Below are 20108 nucleotides of genomic sequence, written 5' to 3'. Positions count from 1 at the left end.
ATGTGCATCTGATTGACTGTTTTGTACTTAAATACAGAGAAGAGGACAGACAAATCAGCTGTGTCTGGTGCCATTCGCCTCCAAATCAACGTGGAGATCAAAGGAGAGGAGAAAGTGGCTCCATATCACGTGCAGTACACTTGTTTGCATGAGGTATATGATTCACAGAATCACGATTAATTACCTAGACACGCTGGATATTCAGCAACTTCTCCACACAAAGGGTTTGCATAAGTGGTTGCAACCACTATTGTAGCTGTTTCAATGTGTTGCACAGATTGACTGCAGACGTGATAGATTTGGACAGGATTAAAGGCACAGTGATATTTCCATAATCCAACCTCTTCCCTGAAAAAAACAAATCAAATTTTGAATCAGGGCTAAAGGACCTGTGCTTATGAAACTGAAAATCCTATAATCTGTCAAACCAAAGCTTTTCAAGTCTGTATTCTACACACATCCAGTAAAAATAATATTAAGCGTAAATTGCAACAATCTCATCATATTTGTTTCAGTAAAAAGCCACCATAACTTTACCATCACTTCTCACGCTTTAGTGTTAGCTCTGAAGTTCATGTGAATTAGATCAAGTCTGTCCATTTCTTCCCATTACAGAACTTGTTCCATCATTCAACTGATGTACTTGGTCAGGGTGTGGTAAAAATTCCAGAGGCTCGTGGAGACGATTCTTGGAAAGTCTACTTTGATGATGTGGGACAGGAAGTAGTGGATGAGTTTGCCATGCGCTATGGGATTGAGTCCATCTACCAGGCCATGACGTGAGTCTAAAAACACAGTGAATTGGACTGTCTTCTTACCTGTCAATATGTGTTACCTCTTTATTCCCCATGTTCCTTTCCCTGTCTTTTGAGGTCATATCAATAAACCTCTTGGTGCCATTGTCATTCTCTGGCCTTCAGATGAGGTACAGTCAATTATAAACAGGGTGAGGATGGATGTGTCTCACTGCAGTGTCATCATCCATACAGATGACTATTAGCTAGGTCAATCATTCGCAGAAAAATGCTTCAGTGGGCTATTATTCAGTCTAAATTTGTCAGGTAGGTGATGGGCAGATAGCACGACAATTCCTAATAGAAATTGTCACGTGAAAACAAGAGCCTGTAGTACATGCAGACTGTCCAAATAAAGGTATTTGAACTGGATGCTGACATTATTGCAACAAAGTGTAAGCAGGTACACATTGTTGAAGAAGTCTTAAGGCCTCCCACCCAAGTACTTACCAAGCTTTGCATTTGCTACTCTATGCAGGCACTTTGCCTGTCTGTCTTCTAAGTACATGTGTCCTGGAGTCCCTGCAGTGATGAGCACCCTGCTGGCCAATATCAATGCCTTCTACGCCCACACAACAGCCTCCACCAATGTTTCTGCCTCCGACCGCTTTGCTGCTTCTAATTTTGGGGTTTGTACTACTGACACACACACAGACACAGTAAAGTACTTTGTTTTGTTTTATTTTATTTTCTCTTCCTTTCTTCGCTATTGCATTTTATGCACAAATAGATTGCCAAACTTCTTTCTAATATAGGAACATGTTTTTTCCCCTTTTCTTCCCATACAGAAAGAACGCTTTGTCAAGCTCTTAGACCAGCTGCACAACTCCTTACGCATTGACCTTTCTAGTTATAGGGTGAGATTCTTGTATCACTACTAGTGTCTTGTTTTCTAAATGTACATGTCTAATATTTTTGTGCCAGTAAAAAACAAAAAAAAGAATTTTTTCATCATCTGATCAATGAATATTTTTTGTGCAAATTGTGCCAACAGTCTTTGAAAAGTGTGAAAACTTGTAAACTAAACGTGTTTTTCTTCTTTAGAATCACTTCCCTGCCAGCAGCAAGGATCGCCTGCAAGATCTGAAATCCACTGTTGACCTTCTAACCAGCATTACCTTTTTCAGGATGAAGGTAGGTAACATTGCATATTCTTTATCTGTAGTTCAGCTTTGTAGTATCTTCTTATCAGTTTGTTGACTTGAATGTTTTTTCCCTTGAAGTTGTTGCCAGATATTGACAAGTTGATAAAATATCCCTTGTTTGCAGTCATCTACTGACTCTGTAGCTATCTTCATCTTCTTTCCAGGTCCAGGAGTTACAGTCTCCGCCCAGAGCCAGTCAAGTTGTGAGGGATTGTGTCAAAGCTTGCCTCAACTCTACATACGACTACATTTTCAATAACTGCCACGAGCTGTACAGCAGACAATACCAGCCTGTGGACACGGTGAGTCACACAGCTGCAGGATACAATGTGCAGCTATCAGACTCTGTAGCAGCAGGCCGGTGAATAAATGTTTCAATAAAGGGGCGACTATAATGTTAACTGTTTTCCTTTTGGTTTTTATTCAGAACAAGGAGGAGCTTCCTCTGGAGGAGCAGGGTCCAAGCATCAAGAATCTGGACTTCTGGCCCAAACTCATCATGCTCATTGTTTCCATCATTGAAGAAGACAGAAACTCCTACACACCTGTACTGAACCAGTGAGTCATGCAACTCTACTCCTAAAATATTCAAGCCGCTTGAATACATCAAAATCAGGTCTCCTTATTTTTAGGTTTTACTTCAACTGCAGTAGTTCAACAAAATGTTTTTCTTGATTCTTTTTCCAGAGATCTAGGACATTTTTATGGAAGCTTGCATTAATTAAACTCAGGAATCCACTAGGTTTCACCTTGTCACATCTTCCCATCTGTCTCAGGTTCCCTCAAGAACTTAATGTAGGAAAGGTGTCAGCAGAGGTCATGTGGACATTGTTTGCACAGGACATGAAGTATGCTATGGAAGGTAGGTCTTGGTATTCTGGACTCTTTATAAGATTATTCTGCTGGGTTAGACTGTGGAGGTGCACTGTAGTTTGTCTGCTAGAAGTAAAGGAAAAAGCTGGAGAGTCAGGGTGTGATAACAAGCATATGAGAAAAGAAGCTCTGGGAACCTAAAATGACCAGAAGGGGAGAGGAAATACTGGGGTAGCAATGACACAATGGAACAGAAGAAGTTGGAGAGAATATAATAAATGTGCTAGGATTGAAAGCTGCTTATGTGTCCCTGGAGCCTCTCTGCACTTTTTCTCTATTATACTGTACTCCACAGCGCTATTGGTGTTCAGAGACACCCGGTTTTTATTCTAGCCCTTGTCCTCAAAATGAATCCCCTACAGAGACTAGTGTGAAATATCTGTTTCACAAAATGCATCAAAACACACAAGTGGCGCCTTCTTTATTTTCAATCTGAATAAACATGAAAAGTTCATAGATGGAGAGTTTGCTACAGAGACGAAACACTGAGTGCTTACGATTCAAAGCTCTAGCTGTTATTTTTAAGCATGTCAATAAAAAAGAACCTGCATCTGCTCATTTTAAGGCTAATCAATATTTTGTAAACATTTTAAAGTTCTCACAGTCTTTGATTGTATTACTACCTTATATCTGTGTAGCTGCAGTTCAAGCAGGCCACGCCATTGCTTGATATTAATACATCTCATCTCAGAAAAAACATTCAAAGCGAATAAAGCAAAGACTTTTAGAATTTAGTCACACCACATTCTACAGTGAGCAAATACATAAAATGGGATTAGTGTGTGTGTTCTTTCGTCTTTGTTGAGCATTAGGCCGTCAGAGAACATGTTTCCCAAAGAAAGCTTTTGGATTAGTCCGATTTTTTTTTTTTCCTTTAATAAGAGGATACTGTAGAATTATTTTACAAGTTCATTCAGAATTTAAGTGAAGAACAACGACATACACTAGAATTTAGAAACGATTTCATGTTAAGGTGGGTTTTTTTGGGGGGGGGTTGTATGCATTGGGGTTCTTTGAGGTTTTGTTACAATACTCAGATGTCCATATGCACCATATGATTGCTTCACCTTACCTTTTGGCTGTCTTATATTAGCTTTTACTAAAATGGGGACGTTGACTTTAATCTTCACATCCCTAAGTTCATATGGCTCCTTATGTTTTTAAACCGGCAGAGCATGAGAAGCACAGGCTGTGTAAGAGCACAGACTACATGAACCTGCACTTCAAGGTCAAGTGGCTCTACAATGAATATGTCAAGGAGCTGCCAGTGTTTAAGGGTGTTGTACCAGACTACCCATCGTAAGTGCATTTGACCTTTTCAGTGACAGGCACAAGAAAAGGCAAATGTTATTGCCTTTTTTGACTTTGATAATCCATCTAAACAAAGATAAAAGGAACTGTGTTAAAAAAACAAAAACATATTTGCTAATCTTTATTTCTCACTTTTAGATGGTTTGTGCAGTTTGTGCTACAGTGGTTGGACGAAAATGAGGAAGTATCTATGGAATTTATGAATGGAGCTCTGGAAAGAGACAAAAAAGATGGAGTAAGAAAACTAGAACTTACCCTTTGATATGATATCTCTACGATACCTTTGAGGTTCTAATTTAAAATAGTGCTGAACTGAAAAAAGTTATCTTTGTGTTTACAGATACAGCCATGCTATCAGCATGGGGACATTAAAAAGCTGCTTTAAAATCTTGTTGATGTTCTTTAACATTCTGCTTGTAGATGTTGTTTTATCTACTATATGAGTGTTGATAAGAAGTAAGTGTCATTTGTGCACTCATCTCAGTTCCAGCAGACATCTGAGCATGCTCTGTTCTCCTGCTCTGTGGTGGACATCTTCACCCAGCTCAACCAGAGCTTTGAGATTATCAAGAAATTGGAATGTCCTGATCCTAGGGTCATGGCTCAGTATAGTCGCCGCTTTTCCAAGGTAATGTACTCCACCCGATGATGACATTTAAAGTCAAACTAGCTTGATCGAGCTGCATGAAATATGGTGTGCATTTGTGTTTAACAATTCTAGAATTAATAAAGATTTGCTTTAAACTTCCAATGTTTTTGAAAAATGACCACGAAATATGAGGGAAAAAACTATTAAACCACTATAGCAATGTCTTGTGGGACATTTTGACTTTTTGCAAAAGAGAATTTTTATATTGCTGGATTAAAAAGAATTGTTGAACTAGGCATAACAGTTCCCCCCTGTGGAAAAGTCTGCTGAGAAAAATGTCCTACTTTAGAATTTGTTTGTCTCCTTGCTACAGAATACATTAAAGCACATTTTGGAATATTTATGTTGATTAGCGAAACCCCCAAAGTACAATATTATCCCCCTTTGAAGAGATAAGAGAGAAATTTGATTTTAAATAGCTTTTTTTTTTTCGTAAATGCCGTTTAAATGCCTTTATTTCTACCTGTCTTTACAGACAATTGCCAAAGTTCTTCTGCAGTACAGTGCCATGCTGACCAAGAATTTTCCATCTTATATTGACAAAGAGAAGATTGTAAGTTTTTTTTTTTTCCTGCCAATTTCTGCCATGTTTTTTTCAGCCAATTCTGCCAGTTGTGCTGAAAAAACATTTATTACATTGGACATGATACATAAAAAAAGATCACAAAATCACTCTTAACGTCTCTCTCTGTCTTCTTGTAGCCCTGTGTATTAATGAATAATGTTCAGCAGTTAAGAATCCAGCTGGAAAAGATGTTTGAGTCAATGGGTGCCAAACAGGTGAGTCTAAATATGATGGATATGAAGACATGATGCATAATGGTATCCGGTTTTGTTAATAAATTGGTAGCGTCACTCGTGTAGAAAAAAAGAAAAACATCAGTCATTCATGAAATTACATTTTAAATTTGCTGTACAACAGTTGCATTTGTGTCTTTCATGTGTCAGATTGCAATACAAGAAGCATTGGTGCGTACAGTAGTGGTAGTTTAGCTAATTTAAAGTAAATGGCAAATGTTAATGGATTAAGATGTGTTAAGATGTGACATAGTAGCATTTGCTTACGCTTTGAATATTATCTTATATTCAGATCTGTATGCTTAATGCCTGATGTGAAGCTGTCAGTGAAAGTGTAGCCCTAGATCAGTGGTTACAGTGGTTAGCCCTATGCTTCTTAATAGACAGAGTATTGAAGCAGAGACTTAATTTAGTCATGTCCTCCATATCAATATTGTAGCTAGAGCATTGAAAATCAATAGCTTTTCTCCTAGCTGTTACCTCCCCACTGCCTTCATTCCCTACAACATTTCTGCATGCAGTATCATAGCTATATGGAACCCTTTTTAAATTTTTTTTATTTAACTTATACTGTTGGAGTGATCGTAGGATGATAGCTGTGGGATGCTGTAGCCTATATTTCAACCAAATGTTTTCACTTTACAATTGAAGCAAAATGAAATCATAGAAGAGGAGGAGGAAGAAGAAGAAGAGGTACGGTTCCAATATAGTCTGGTCAGGGTGGATATTTATCCATATAAATGTACATCTTTCTAATATAATTAAATCATTTTCATGGTGTGCTGTGGAGCACCGTATTGATTATTTCCTTTATGCTGTGGCTTGAGTAGCAGGTTGCAATTGAGGATGAAGCAAAGGCTCCGGTGGGTATTGTGGATTGCAGCAGTTAGACTTTAACTAATCAATAATTAAATTTATTGTAATATATCATAGTTCAGTCTTGTTAGCCTGTAGTTTACATTGTGCAATATTTACTTTAAACCAGTAGTGTCATAATCTTATGTAGTCCACAACCTTCCTTTATCATGCAGAGTAGCTGAAGTACCCTCTCAAAGCTCTTGTGTGTCACAGTGAATGTTGATTTAGCTTCCTTAGCTTGTAGATCGGTTGCAATTTTGGGGGTGATTCCTTTTTTTAATATAAGTGTAACCTGCTGATTCCATTTGTTTTTTCTAAGAACTATCACTGAGCATATACAAACAGAAACATCTTCTCTTTGTTATAAAATCTTTTTAAAATATAAGAAGATGTTAAACGTTGTAAAAAAAAAAAAAAGATACAAATAACAACGTTCTAGTTACTTTTAGCCTTTGTTAGCTTCTTTGAAGTAAGTCTATTCAGCTTGGTTAAGGTCATTTGAGTGTGTTATTGTGTTTGCTTTTACAAACGTTTTAATTGTGGTCTCCTTCCAAGCTGCTTTGGTGAACTTTGCGTCTAATGACGTGTTAGCCTGTAGCTGTTAATGTGTGCACATCTACTTGCCTGCGCGTGTTGCGCATATATTACATTTCTTGACCTTCATTGGTGCGTTTGTTTTTGTAGTTTGATTGTCGTGTTTATTTTTAGGGTGATTCCTCAACATAATCATAGATGAAAGGCATTAACTGAAACATAGTGAATGCTCTGTGTGTGCGGGTGTCTCAGACTGGCACTTCCATTAATTACATCACTGAATATTGAGTAAAAGGAAAATAGTTTGCATAATATTATTACAAAATCTTATTCCTTGACTGTGATGGGTCACTGACGGATTTGCTATATTTGTTATATTGATATATATACATAGAATAGAATAGAATAGAATTCAACTTTATTGTCATTGCACATGCACAGGTACAGGGCAACGAAATGCAGTTTGCATCCATCCAGAAGTGCTTTAGTGATATAGATATATTACAATATATATTAGCAATAATATAGATATGTGAGTATATTACAGAAATGGGTCTATTATGGTATGTTATAATGTACACGGTATGAAGTATGTTGTGAATATTCTATAACTATAAGTATGTACAGGCTGTAGTGAGTACAAGCTATGTACAGGATATGGACAGGATATAAATATGAAAAACTATACAGAATATGAAATAAATAACTTTACAGAATCTGGGATATACAGCTATACAGAAATGGGAACTATGCAAGTTGTAAACAGTTGTAGGATTAAAGATTATCGAATATACAGAATGATTATTTACACAGAGCTATACAGTAGTGCAGTTAAGATAAGTGAGGGTGTAGATAGTTTCTACAGAGGCTATATAAAGTGCTAGTGGTTGTGAGTGGTGGTTCAGTCCATGTTATTATTGTGTTTGAGGGTACAGTTGTCCATTGTGGGTGTGTGTATGTTCAGTCCATGAGTTTAACGTGGGTCAGATGTCAGGAGGCAGAGTTCAGGAGTCTGACAGCTGTGGGGAAGAAGCTGTTCCGGTACCTGGTGGTCTTAGTCCGGAGGCTCCTGTGGCGCCTCCCAGAGGGCAGGAGGGTGAAGAGTCCATGTGATGGGTGACTGGGGTCTTTGATGATTTTCCCAGCCCTTTTCAGACACCGCTTCCTGTAGATGTCTTTTATGGCAGGAAGTGGTGCTCCGGCGATGCGCTGGGCAGTTTTCACGACCCTCTGCAACGCCTTCCGGTCCGAGGCAGAGCAGTTCCCGTACCAGACTGTTATACAGTTGGTCAGGATGCTCTCGATGGTGCAGCGATAGAAGTTCACCAGGATGTCTGAGGACAGGTGGTTCTTCCTCAGAGTCCTCAAGAAGAAGAGGCGCTGGTGAGCCTTCTTGACCAGCTTGGAGCAGTTGGTCGTCCAGGTGAGATCCTCGGAGATGTGGACTCCCAGGAACTTGAAGCTGCTCACACGCTCCACAGCCGTCCCCTTAATGTGGATGGGTGGATGTGGGTCAGCATTCCTCCTGTAGTCCACGATGAGCTCCTTGGTCTTCTCGGTGTTAAGCAGCAGGTTGTTTGTGTCGCACCACTCAGCCAGACGATCCACCTCCTCCCTGTAGGCGGCCTCATCGTTGTCACTGATGAGGCCAATCACCGTGGTGTCATCTGCAAACTTAATGATGGTGTTGGAACCATCAGCAGGTCTGCAGTCGTGGGTATATATGCAGTACATGTGTATATATGGTATATTTCTGCTCACATTCTGCAACTTCTATCAGTGCTGTGCTACTGGAAACAGAATTTTCCAGAGGAACCTACCCAAGGGATAAATACAGTTTCATCTAATCCAATCTATCTAATCTAATCATATTTACCACCACCTTTTTATCACCTACTTTAACCCATGTGGTAGTAATAATAGGCAGGTAACCTGTATTGTGAATTATTATGATTATTTACAATATTGACTAGAAATAACAGGTACTTGTATTTTGCTTCATGTCTCTTAATGCAATTACATAAATAATATGTGATATTTTACTGTAAAACCAATATAATAGTGATAACAAATTAACAGTTAATTAAAAAAATATTAATTTAGCATAAATATTCCATTTAGCAATACCTTATCGACAACAAATTACCACAAATTCAATAGAAAGAAAGCCACAACTGTCACGGTTCTGGGTCCGTCGGACCCAGTAGTTTGAGTTTTATTATGTTTTGGTTTTAGTTTGCATCAGGGGTTGTTTTCTTGTTCTCTGGTAGTGTTGATTATGATGATGTTTATTATTTGAGTTTCATGTTTCTGTGGTGTTTAGGATTTGTTCTTCAGTTGTGTCTGCTTAGTATTTGTCTAGCTCCATGTGCCATTTTCTGCCTGTCTCTCTATGTCGAGTTTGTGTCTTAGTGTGATGGTTGCTTGTTCCTGTTTTATTGTGATGGTCTGCGTCTCATGTGAGTGTGTTCAGTTTTACCTTTGTCTCGTCTTGTTGATTATTCCCAGCTGTGTCCACCACCTGTGTGTGATTCTCTGTGTATTTAAGTCATGTCTGCCGTCATTGTAGTTGCTGGTCCGTCTGTGTATTCCACCCTGCGTCATCTGTGTGTTTCCCTGCTGTCAACCGCCAAGTGTTTCTGCTCATGTTCAGGTTCGTGTTCTGTAGTTAGTTTGTTCCCAGTCTAGTTAGTCATAGCTCCCTTTGCCGTTTGTATTTACTTTCATGCTCAATAAACCACCTTCACACCTTCACGACTGCCTGCGTTTGGATCCTCCTTCATTGCCTCCACACGGCTCACCTCACTCGCCGTGACAACAATGGATAGCTACTGAGCTTAACTGTCTGATAAACTAAATGCAGCAAAATGTGGTGTTGCTACTGCCCCATTTACTTAAATTAACACAAAGTTGGTATCAAAATAAAGACATTTCTTTTGCGGACTAGGAAACTTTAACTAGGAAAGTCTTAATATGAATATTTTTTAGCTTATTTTACCCATTACTCTCTTGCTAGTTGGCTAATAAAGCACTCACTCTTTTTTACAGTCCAGTTCAGCTCTTCATTCATTGAAGTGAACTTTTGTAATTATGGAAAATCTATTTCTTTGCACAGAGTAAAGTCAAAGTCATGTCTTTTGTTTTCTCTTTTTCTAGCTCAACTCTACATTAGAATGGGAGGCAAGTCCAATGAATATGTATACATGTTTACATGCCTGCATATACTCACTTGGAAGAAAAGTCTTTTTTTCTTTTTTCTTTTTTTAATATGGTGTGGCGGGTAATGATGAGCCTTACATATTTTGTGTGTTGTCTTTTAACCACCACTCATAGTTTGAGGAGAGTGAGGAAGAGGAAGAGGAAATAAGGGAGAAAATAGAGGCTGAGGTTTGTTGCAGTCCAGAATAGTTTTAACTTCATTCACTTTCAAGTCATTCTTGTGCTCCTATTCCCCCATTGTACTGTGCCTACTCCCAGCAACGGCAGTCATAATCAGTCCTACTGCAACAACAGTTCCTTGTGTTGATCATAGTGGAGTTGATTGAGTTTGTGTCATCAGTTGGGGTGGGAATCTTCCAGTGGCATTTTCCCTGGTTCTCTGCAAACCTGCTCTTATTCCCTGTTAAAGCATTTCGGAGTCTTCTGCTATTGCTTTCCTTTAATTCTTGTTTTTTCTTTGCAATTTCCCCTTTTTTAATGCAATAGTCTGACATGGAGAAGGTGGGTATCAATATCACACACTTTTTCACTTTGAAAAACTTTCAGTATTTATAGTTGAATTTAAATTTTTATACATATTATTTGCCTGGTTGAAAAAGGGGGGGGGAGGAAAGTTTTTTGACCATTTTTTTAAACTTTTGTTTATCTCTAATAAAAAACAAACAAACATTCCCATCACACAAAGATGGATGCACCAGTAGAAAAGGTAGGCAATCCTTTTTTCCACAACACCTTGTGGAATCAACCTCTTGTAGTTTCCCAGGTATTATAAATTATTCCGTTATTAACCGTGGTTATCTTCACCTTTCTGTGCCAATGTAGACTGAAAATGCATTTGAAGACAAAAAGGTGAGTGTAGGTACACAGACACATCCATTGTGAATATTTCCATACACGCCAAAAGCTGGAAAAAAAAATGCAGCATATGCAGCATCAATTCATTCCTAGCGCCTTTCCTTCCCTGCAGCCTCTCATCACGGTGCTTAGCACAACCCTCTGTTTATTCTCACTAATGGTGCTACCTAACCCTGACAAGCCATGAATCAAAAGGCCATTGAATCATTGACTTAATGAGCCACACCATGGCTTCATCCATATGGCTTAGCTCCCCTCCAGGCAGTGCTAATTTAGATGATGCCTCAGTTATACCTGAGTCAGATATACTTGAGTTACAGTAATTCAAGAATTTTTTCCCTACTTTTTCCCTTCAGCCTGTCCTTGTAAGTCTTATTGCTTGCAATACATCTACTACATTTTTTTTTTTTTGGGGGGGGGGGGGGTAAATGTTCCACCTCTGGAAAGTTGAAGACTGCTGTGAAAAAAGTGTGATTGCTCTGATGTATGCGTGTGTAATTTCTTTTTCAAGGGTGTCTGATATTGAAATTACTGTGCTGCAGGAGGATGGAATACAGACATTTTACAACTTGAAAAAAGCTGCATAACACCCACAAGCTATTCAGGTTTCCATGAAAATCTTAAAATCGTGCTGCCATTCACTGCTTCTTGGCTTTTACTGTGAAGTGCAGCTTTTAGAGGTTCAAAGGTAATTTGTGCTATTTTGGCCCAAAGTTGCAAATGTCAGATTGAAACTCTTATATGAACTGCTGGTTGATGGTTCCAGGAATTCCATTCACTGGAAAACCTGGCACCTCCATTCTACATTCAGTTGAATATGCTTGATTTTCAAAGTTTCAAAAACTTTTTTCTGCCAAAATATTTCAGAGCTCTTCTTATACCATATGCGCAACACAAAAGCCTCAGTCAAAATGATTCATTATCCCTCCTGGGCATGATGTCTTTGCTTGTCTTTAGATGGACACAGAGGCTTGTGACTTGCTGAATGACCTGCAGGTGAGGCTGAACAATGTGCTGGATGATCTAAGTAGAACCTTTGGGAACAGGTATGTACATTGTACTGGTGTGTATACAACTGTGAAAGCTAACACACATTTGTGCTGATTGATAATGTATTTATTTATTTATTTTAATTCCAGTTTCCAGACTCGCATCAGCGAGTGTATGCGACAAATGGCATCTTTGCTGTACCAGATCAAAGGACCAGTCAATGCCAACAACAAAAACCAGGTGGAGGCTGACTCTGACAACATGCTACGGCCACTCATGGACTTCCTGGATGGAAAGTGAGTAGTTGTTTTAGCCAAACTACGGTGTTTTCTGTTTATTCATTGAATTGTCCTGTAGTCTAATTATTTTTTTTTTTTTGCTGAGATAATTTGGTGATTAATTAATTTGGTAAAATGTTTTTTCAGAGCAAAAAAGACGTTTTTGCAACTGCAAAACTGTTAATTGTGCATTTTTGCTAAAAGACATATTTTTTTCCATTCATGAATGACTTCTCAGTTGTGAGAGCACTTGTGAGAGTATGTTTACAACGTCTATGTGTGTGTTCTTGCAGACTGACACTGTTTGCTACTGTGTGTGAGAAGACTGTATTGAAGCGTGTGCTCAAGGAGCTATGGAGGATTGTAATGACCAGCCTGGAGAAGACTATTGTCCTGCCACAGGGCAATGATACCTTTGTGAGTCAGCATTGACTTTGCCTATTTCTAATATTACAAAATTATTAACTTTTTTCATACATAAAAATTTTTTTTAAAAATTATATTCCAGGGAGCACAGATTCTCTCAGCTGCAAAAGAACTGGGTCAGCTCTCCAAACTCAAGGTATCATATTGCCTCCACATATCTGAACAATAAGTGTCCTCAAATGGGCTTCGGTGTTACCCTAATTTAAAGAAGTGTCCACAAAATGTGCTTACTAAGAGTGTAAGTATTTTTATTTCACCTTTTTGCTCACCATTTGGCTGTGTAGGATCACATGGCAGGGGAGGCTAAAAGCCTGTCCCCCAGGCAGTGTGCTGTCATGGATGTGGCACTGGACACAATTAAGGTCAGTTTGTACTCTGGGTTTTGGTTTCATTAGGATGCTGTCTCAGATTAGCTTCATCTGCTATTTATATCTGCTATTTATTCATTAATTCATTACTAAACTTTTTATTTTGCTGTAAAAGATGTCAGAATATTATGAAACAAAATATTGGATGCTTGCAGCTGTGCATCTAAATATTTATGACCTAACTCACCCTGTGTCTCTTTGCAGCAATATTTCCATGCAGGAGGGAATGGGCTGAAGAAGGCCTTCCTAGAGAAGAGTCCTGAGCTGTCCTCACTCCGCCACGCTCTGTCCCTCTATACTCAGACAACAGACACACTCATCAAGACGTTTGTGACCACACAACAAGCACAAGGTAACTGATAAAAGTATCTAATAGTAAAAAGGTACAGAAGGAAAGCCTTACCAAAGATAAACCAGCAGAGGGTGCTATGTGCTCATGATTAGAAAGGTCCTTTCACCAATTGCTCCATTTTTTTTTTCTTTTCTTTTTTTTTTATGTGTTGTTGATGCTGGAACTTGTTGATGTATCATTGCTGTCTTCTCTTTATCTCCTGTGCTGCCTCTGTGCCAGTGCACAATGGAAAGGGTATTAGGTTAACTCCCAATGAAAAAATACAACCCAGCAGGGGTAGGTTTCATTGAAATCAACTGCCAACCTCCCTTTCTTCCCCACACAGTCTCCTTTTGCACAATTTGGTTTTGTCATTCTGTTGGTAGGTCATTCCTTACCCATCCTCTACATCTGCATTTCCCTTCCATCCTGACCCTGCGTTATTACTTGGTTTTCTTTTCTTTTCTGTATTTTGCCTACATGTGGTCACATGTAAACTTACTTAACGTGTGTGTGTTTTCATGAAAATTAGGATCAGGTGTGGACAAACCAATTGGAGAGGTGTGTATCCACATTGAGCTTTATACTCATCCAAAGAGTGGAGAGAGGAAAGTTACTGTTAAAGGTCAGTCTGAGTTTTTTTTTTTTTTAAAGTGATGTAAAAAATGTGGCATTTTAAGCAACATTTGCTCTTCAGCTGACAACATTATCATGTTGCGCATTTATTACTACAGTTGTGGGGGCCAGTGACTTAAAATGGCAGACGTCTGGCATGTTCAGACCCTTTGTGGAGATCACCATGATCGGTCCTCACCTCAGTGACAAGAAACGGAAGTTCCAGACCAAGTCCAAGAACAACAGCTGGTCTCCCAAGTTCAATGAAACCTTCCATTTGTAAGTCCATTTGGGTTTTTTTTCCTCCAGATTTTGCAGTTTATGAAAAAATAAGCAAAACAGAAAAACTTGGAAAGACTAATTTTGGCTGCAGCTCATATGTAATTCAAATCTATATGTAAAATGTATATGTCCATTCGGGGATTTGCACAACAATATTTTGATTGATTTCCACTAGAAAAGTAAATATAAAATCATGTCAGTGGGTCATTGATGTTGAGACACTACCTGAAAGTCTTTTGCAGCTTTAAGCTGACAGATACACCATTAAGCTGTTGGAGAACTCAAAGCACGTAACGCTCTGTTCTCTCTTCACAGTGTTCTGGGTAACCAAGATGGCTTTGAGTGCTATGAGTTGCAAGCATGCGTCAAAGATTACTGTTTTGGTCGTGCCGACCGGGTGGTGGGTTTGGTCGTGCTGCAATTAAGAGACATCATGGAGAAAGGCAACTGCGCCTGCTGGTGCCCCCTTGGACAGCGTATATACATGGACGACACAGGCCTCACTGCCTTGCGAATCCTGTCTCAAAGGTCCAATGATGATGTGGCCAAGGAATTTGTGAGGTTGAAGTCAGAAACTCGATCAGCAGAGGAGGGCAGATGAGGATATCCGGAGAACAAGACGGAAAACAAAAGGATGGAAAATCCTCTCCGAGTTTTATTGTAGATGAACATGTGGACTCTTTCTTGGACCTGTGATGTGTCTTAGCTGCTGTTGACTGTTTGGTAGTGGGTTGCCATTTCTCTTACATCACTGCTATGTTCTCACCTTGGTTTTTTGTTTTTGTTTGTTTGTTTGTTTGTTTGTTTTTTGACCAACAGTCACTTTGCAGTGTTCCTCAAACATCCATATTATTTGCTTTTCAGCAAACAGCCACATAAATGCTGGCTCACTCAAGCTTCACACTCAACAGCTGTTTCACAGGTTAGTGACCACTTACTCAGCTATTTAACCTTATTTGTAGCTCCTTTGTCATCAGCCGGAGCGGCACGGTGAGCATGTCATAGCCTCAAGGGAACAGATGATGCCAGGTCCTGTTGAAGGGCCAAACAAATCTCTGCACTTCCCTGGTGCAGAGATTGTGCAATAACCCCACCTCACCCCAAACTGTGGCCAAGTGTTTTATGCCTTACACTCTGCAAACTGTGAATGTGTGAAGTAGGCTTTTAAAAACCATATTCTCTATCTCCTTGGGTGATGGTTTGGGTAAATGTGAAAATACTATGTTTTATCTTATAAAGGAGTGTTTTGTTTGATGAATGAACGAGCACTAGCTAGGACACAATCCTGGTCAAGTACTGACATACTTTGTGAAATGAAGGTACTTAAAGTAACAAACCTTAATTTTGCTAATTTCACAGATCAATTTGAAGGATTAATTGGTTTAATGTGTGCCTTGCCATGTGAAGTTTCCAGCCCTATTTCCCTGGGAAAAGGAATAGCTAGATATAAAACCTGAGGGAATAAAAATCAGTAACAATAAGGTTTAACTAAAATCCTCATGAAAATTCACTGTGGAAGTTTAACAAGAGTGCTATTTGAGCCATCTTTATTTAGCTCATGTAGCCTAGTATAACCATGATGGTGTAACCATTTTATTTATTTTTTTTATACGTATTTATTTTTGTGTTTCAAAACTTGTGATGGAATTATTGTTTACCACCAAAAATGGACGTATTTACCACGACAGTGTCAAAGGATTTGCACAGTGGTTGGTCTAAGCTGCTGATGTAGCCTAAATTGGGCCTGAATTGCAGCTTCATAACAAGTTGAAATACACACCCTCAAACTAAAAGTGACAAGCAAGTGCTTGTCATGCAATTAATAACCAAGGTAACCATGTGTGTCCTTGATTTAAGAGATAATTGTCTTGTTGAATTATTCATTTAGAAATAGTAGATGTTGAACTTTCTTCCAAAAAATAAAATCTGCATATCTGGACAAATATTTAAAGTTTACATATATAATTCTGTCCTGTTTTCTTCTACTCTTTGGAGTGGCCTTACTTTGATGAAAAGATAATAAATAAAGAAAAGTAATCTTTTTTTTTCTTTGTTTTGTTTTCTTTTTTTAATTGCTTTTTTTTTTAAAGCCCTTGTATTTCCTTTGGCTTACAGCAATGATGACTAGCTACTTCTTTGCCCATAAAAATGTTCATTGTCCAGTTTTCCAAGTGATTTTCCATATCATTTTATTGGGTATATTTATCTGGGTTAGGTTTTCTTTTTAATGTGTTATAGTTAGTGTTACTTTATTCTTTCTGATGTTATAAAAGCTTTCCTTGGTCCTCCTTATTAGTTTACGATGGGTTTTTTTTTTCAGTTGTGTGGACTGAAGTGATGTGCGTCAGTGTTGTGATGTAATGGAAAATGTGAATGTTAGACTTAATGAAAAATGATTATTGCTCTATTATAAAACCCTCAGTGCGTGCACATTGTGAAACTGGTCACAACCACAACTCAATGCTCCTCTTTGTTACAGTGTATTAACCCCTGTGAATAATTAACGTTATTGGTTTAAGAGGGTCAATGTTTCACAGCCATTCTCTAAGCTACATGTTCCTTGTGCCAAGTTGCTACTGTTTATTTTTGATCACTTTTTTTGTGTTTTCAAAATTTTTAAACCCCTATGCTATCACTAAATCACTGCTGTAGTTATCAAGTACAGTATGTAAAACACTGTACTTCATTATTTGTGTAATCTTTGTCATTATTGTAAACTGTTGTTGCCATCTAAACATTCCAAATAATGAATTTTGTATAAAATATTTAATAAGTATTTATAAATCTTCTTGCCTGCTCTTTCTCCCACTACAATATGATAGCTTTTTCATTTCACCCAGTGGGTTATAAGAATGCAAATTCTTTATTTTCATTACCACAAACACAGTTGCATTCACTTTTATTGTTTGACGATAGGATTGCAAGATATAAATAAATAAAGATGATGCCCAGATGATTGTTTAAATCATCTGGGCGCACTGGCCCTTTTTCTTGAACTGATGCTGAACTCAGAGAAATAACACCCATCTCTTAATATAGTTTTGGCTTTGGGTTGTACAGCTGTGGTCGGTGGTTTTCGTGCACTCATCATGGGCATGAATGTCATAGTAATTTGGTGCTTTTAATGATTGATTTCCATGGTAGATTGTGCAGCATGCCTTATCTGATAGCCCTTTGTTGGTGTTGCTCCTGCATCATCATTATCATCATCATCATCATCATCATCACCACAAAGTCCAGCCTGTTTACCTATTGACTCATTATTGGTCATATTCAACTACAAACGATAGTTTCACTTTGCTAGCATAAAAAGGATTTGTTCGGCATTGCTCAGTGGATTGATTGGAACTCAGAATGACAACTGTAGATTTACAAGTTGGCAAGGTCTTTCTAAAGAAATGCAGAATGCAAGATTATCACTTCAAACATTTGTAAATACAGGTTATTCAAATGTGTCACCACCAAAGGTTTCTTTCAGAAGACAGCGTGACAAACTTGGACACAATTGGGTGTTCCAACAGGACGATGATCCCAAACACACATTAACATTTAATGTTTAACTAAGTTTAATGGCATTATGTTTCTGGACTAGTCTTCCCAAAACTCCAACCTTATTCCTGGTGAGAATGACTACAAGTCAGGTCCATGCCAGGAAGCCAACCAATTTTGACAAGAGTGCTCAAAAATTCACCCAGAATTTTCTCAGAAGCTTGTTGTTACCAAAAACATCTAGTCAAGATACAAGTTCATAAGGGATACTTACCCAGGGATTATCAGGGGTGTATGTATATACTTGAGCCTTTATGTATACTTTGGCCCTGTGTGGATGAGAGAAAACCCTAAGTAAAACTCAACTCATGCACCCAATTCTTCTTTTTTAAGTTAATAAAGATCTATATTGTACATTCATTCCACCCTGGGGGAAGAAATCTAAGAAATCATTACAAATATGTCTTATCACAAAAAACTGTATTAAAAATGTCTTATCACAAACATGCCACAGAAATGTAACATTTTGTTAACATCCATGTGCATTTGTAAAGATTCACTTCTGGCAGCGTGTTTTGACCATTTAGAAACCTAATACGCTTGCATGTCCTCTCATATCAAATGTGCTTTCATTCATCCAGTTTGTTGTTACCAATCAGAGAGCATGCACACACACAACCACACTAAGTAAGAGGGTCATGTTGAGGTCCCCTGGATCTACATATCAGGCATGAAGTCAACCTATTTCAAGCTGTAATAACCACTTGGTAGTAAGTAGTTAAATACATAATTATATTTAATTTATATTAAAAGCAGCCTACTAGGGTTTTCTTATGGTCACAAAGAGGTAAAATTAACTGAATTTAAGAAGCTAAAACTGAACAACTGTTCAGTCTGAACAGTGTGCAGCCACTGCAGGTTGTGTTACATACATGATTATGATAACATTCCCTCTGATTAGCTGAAGCACTTCACCTTTGCTGTTGTTTTACTGCCTTTTCTGTCCTGCACCTACTCAAAATCCAAGTCCAAAGATCACTGTGCTGTTTACACAAGCTCTGAGCTGTTAGGTGCAGGGGATCCCTGGTCTTCCTGTATGAACCTGAAACTTCTGGTGTAGGTGCGACTACAATGCTTCACCTGTTGTTCCTGTTCTCTTTTATCCTGGTGGAGGCCTCAGTTGAACTTCCTTTCTCTGTTTGGGACTAAACTGACACTTGGCTTTCCAGGCAATAGACAAAGGCCGGGATTTGCTTTATCAAAGACGTAAGTAAAAGGAGGGTTAAAATCTTTATCTTTTTCACTGTCTTCTTTATTCAAACACATTTATCTGTGTGCGAGGAGGACCCAGGGGACAAGAGAAGTTATATTGTTGTTTCAGGTATGTGACTAAGTTTCATTTGTTTTCAAACTCAGAAAATTATGATGCTATGATTTTTTTTTTTTTTTTTTGTCAGGAACCATCTCAGAATCTGAACCCTTTAAACCTGACATCATTCAGACTGATCTAATATTTTTGTGAGTGCAAGAAGAAGGATCAGTTGAAACATGCCAACGAATGAGTTGTTGCTTCCGCAGATTTTGTTTTTCCTTCTTAAGAAATTAGGTATCAATTGAAAAGTTAGGTAGTTAATTACTTTTTGTGCTGTTATGCATTTCATTGTCAACATTTTGTATTCTTTATGTCCCACTGATAAACATTTTTCCAGTAAAATTCTATAAAATTACAACACCTGCATATTATTATTGGTAGATTACTGGGCAAGTCAAATGGTCAAGGGTACATCTTTATCTTAATCTGTGTAGTAAGGGATTATTGCACCTTATGTTTAACTACAGTACCAAGAGTTTAAAAGGCCTCTGTATCTTTACAGCTTTGGAGCAAAGATAAATTGTGGGGAGGGGTGGAAATCTTGTCAAGTATGTGAATGTTATATGTCTGCCTATAGCTGGAGAGATATTTTTGGCTTTGTGAAAGCTCAGGATTATTATTTTTGGGATGTTTTGTCTTTCCCTCATTGCCATTTTAAAAGGTGTGCTGTACATATTAAATAGTTCCACCTTTTCTCTATTAATTTTTAAACATTAGATCGCAGTTCTAAACAAACATGACCTTCCAGGAATTAACTGGTTCCCTCTCACTTTTGCCTCACCTTTTGATATAGAAACCCATTTGGTTTGAAATGACTCACTAATTAGAACTGAAAAGTGGACTTTTTTCCAGGTTATAAAACATGGAGAACATGAGTTAAAGATGGGAACTGTGCTGTCATACTTTTGACAGTTGTGCGGA

General features: G+C 38.2%; 2 protein-coding genes across 13 annotated transcripts in view; both read left to right on the top strand.

Annotated features, from left to right (window-relative positions):
* unc13bb (unc-13 homolog Bb (C. elegans)) overlaps positions 1 to 17110 on the top strand; it is a 66316-nt gene extending 49206 nt beyond the window's left edge. For 6 of the 12 annotated variants that reach the window (XM_026174251.1, XM_026174249.1, XM_026174250.1 and 3 more), the window contains 28 exons: positions 38 to 153; positions 616 to 779; positions 1273 to 1423; positions 1583 to 1651; positions 1839 to 1928; positions 2104 to 2241; positions 2367 to 2497; positions 2716 to 2801; positions 3985 to 4111; positions 4262 to 4358; positions 4608 to 4751; positions 5248 to 5325; positions 5475 to 5552; positions 10119 to 10142; positions 10296 to 10349; positions 10668 to 10682; positions 10867 to 10887; positions 11004 to 11030; positions 11994 to 12082; positions 12176 to 12322; positions 12598 to 12721; positions 12813 to 12866; positions 13015 to 13092; positions 13303 to 13450; positions 13670 to 13726; positions 13962 to 14054; positions 14164 to 14323; positions 14642 to 17110. In XM_026174251.1, coding sequence (XP_026030036.1) covers positions 38 to 153; positions 616 to 779; positions 1273 to 1423; positions 1583 to 1651; positions 1839 to 1928; positions 2104 to 2241; positions 2367 to 2497; positions 2716 to 2801; positions 3985 to 4111; positions 4262 to 4358; positions 4608 to 4751; positions 5248 to 5325; positions 5475 to 5552; positions 10119 to 10142; positions 10296 to 10349; positions 10668 to 10682; positions 10867 to 10887; positions 11004 to 11030; positions 11994 to 12082; positions 12176 to 12322; positions 12598 to 12721; positions 12813 to 12866; positions 13015 to 13092; positions 13303 to 13450; positions 13670 to 13726; positions 13962 to 14054; positions 14164 to 14323; positions 14642 to 14927 — 2846 coding nt within the window. In that variant the 3' untranslated portion in view covers positions 14928 to 17110. Of the gene's footprint in view, positions 1 to 37; positions 154 to 615; positions 780 to 1272; positions 1424 to 1582; positions 1652 to 1838; positions 1929 to 2103; positions 2242 to 2366; positions 2498 to 2715; positions 2802 to 3984; positions 4112 to 4261; positions 4359 to 4607; positions 4752 to 5247; positions 5326 to 5474; positions 5553 to 5720; positions 5742 to 6221; positions 6745 to 10118; positions 10143 to 10295; positions 10350 to 10667; positions 10683 to 10866; positions 10888 to 11003; positions 11031 to 11993; positions 12083 to 12175; positions 12323 to 12597; positions 12722 to 12812; positions 12867 to 13014; positions 13093 to 13302; positions 13451 to 13669; positions 13727 to 13961; positions 14055 to 14163; positions 14324 to 14641 lie in introns of those variants that run through there. The other 6 variants (XM_026174262.1, XM_026174257.1, XM_026174252.1 and 3 more) reach the window with 5 other exon arrangements.
* Positions 17111 to 20023: 2913 nt separating this feature from the next.
* Positions 20024 to 20108, top strand: part of LOC113025965 (phospholipid-transporting ATPase ID-like) — a 33201-nt gene continuing 33116 nt past the window's right edge. Inside the window, exon 1 of the mRNA XM_026174270.1 lies at positions 20024 to 20039. The gene's annotated coding sequence lies outside the window, so the exon portion shown is untranslated. The remainder of the gene's footprint in view (positions 20040 to 20108) is intronic.

Source organism: Astatotilapia calliptera, chromosome 7 (genome assembly GCF_900246225.1).
Source record: "Astatotilapia calliptera chromosome 7, fAstCal1.2, whole genome shotgun sequence".
Lineage (NCBI taxonomy): Eukaryota > Metazoa > Chordata > Actinopteri > Cichliformes > Cichlidae > Astatotilapia > Astatotilapia calliptera.
This window is presented reverse-complemented; position numbering and strand designations above follow the sequence as displayed.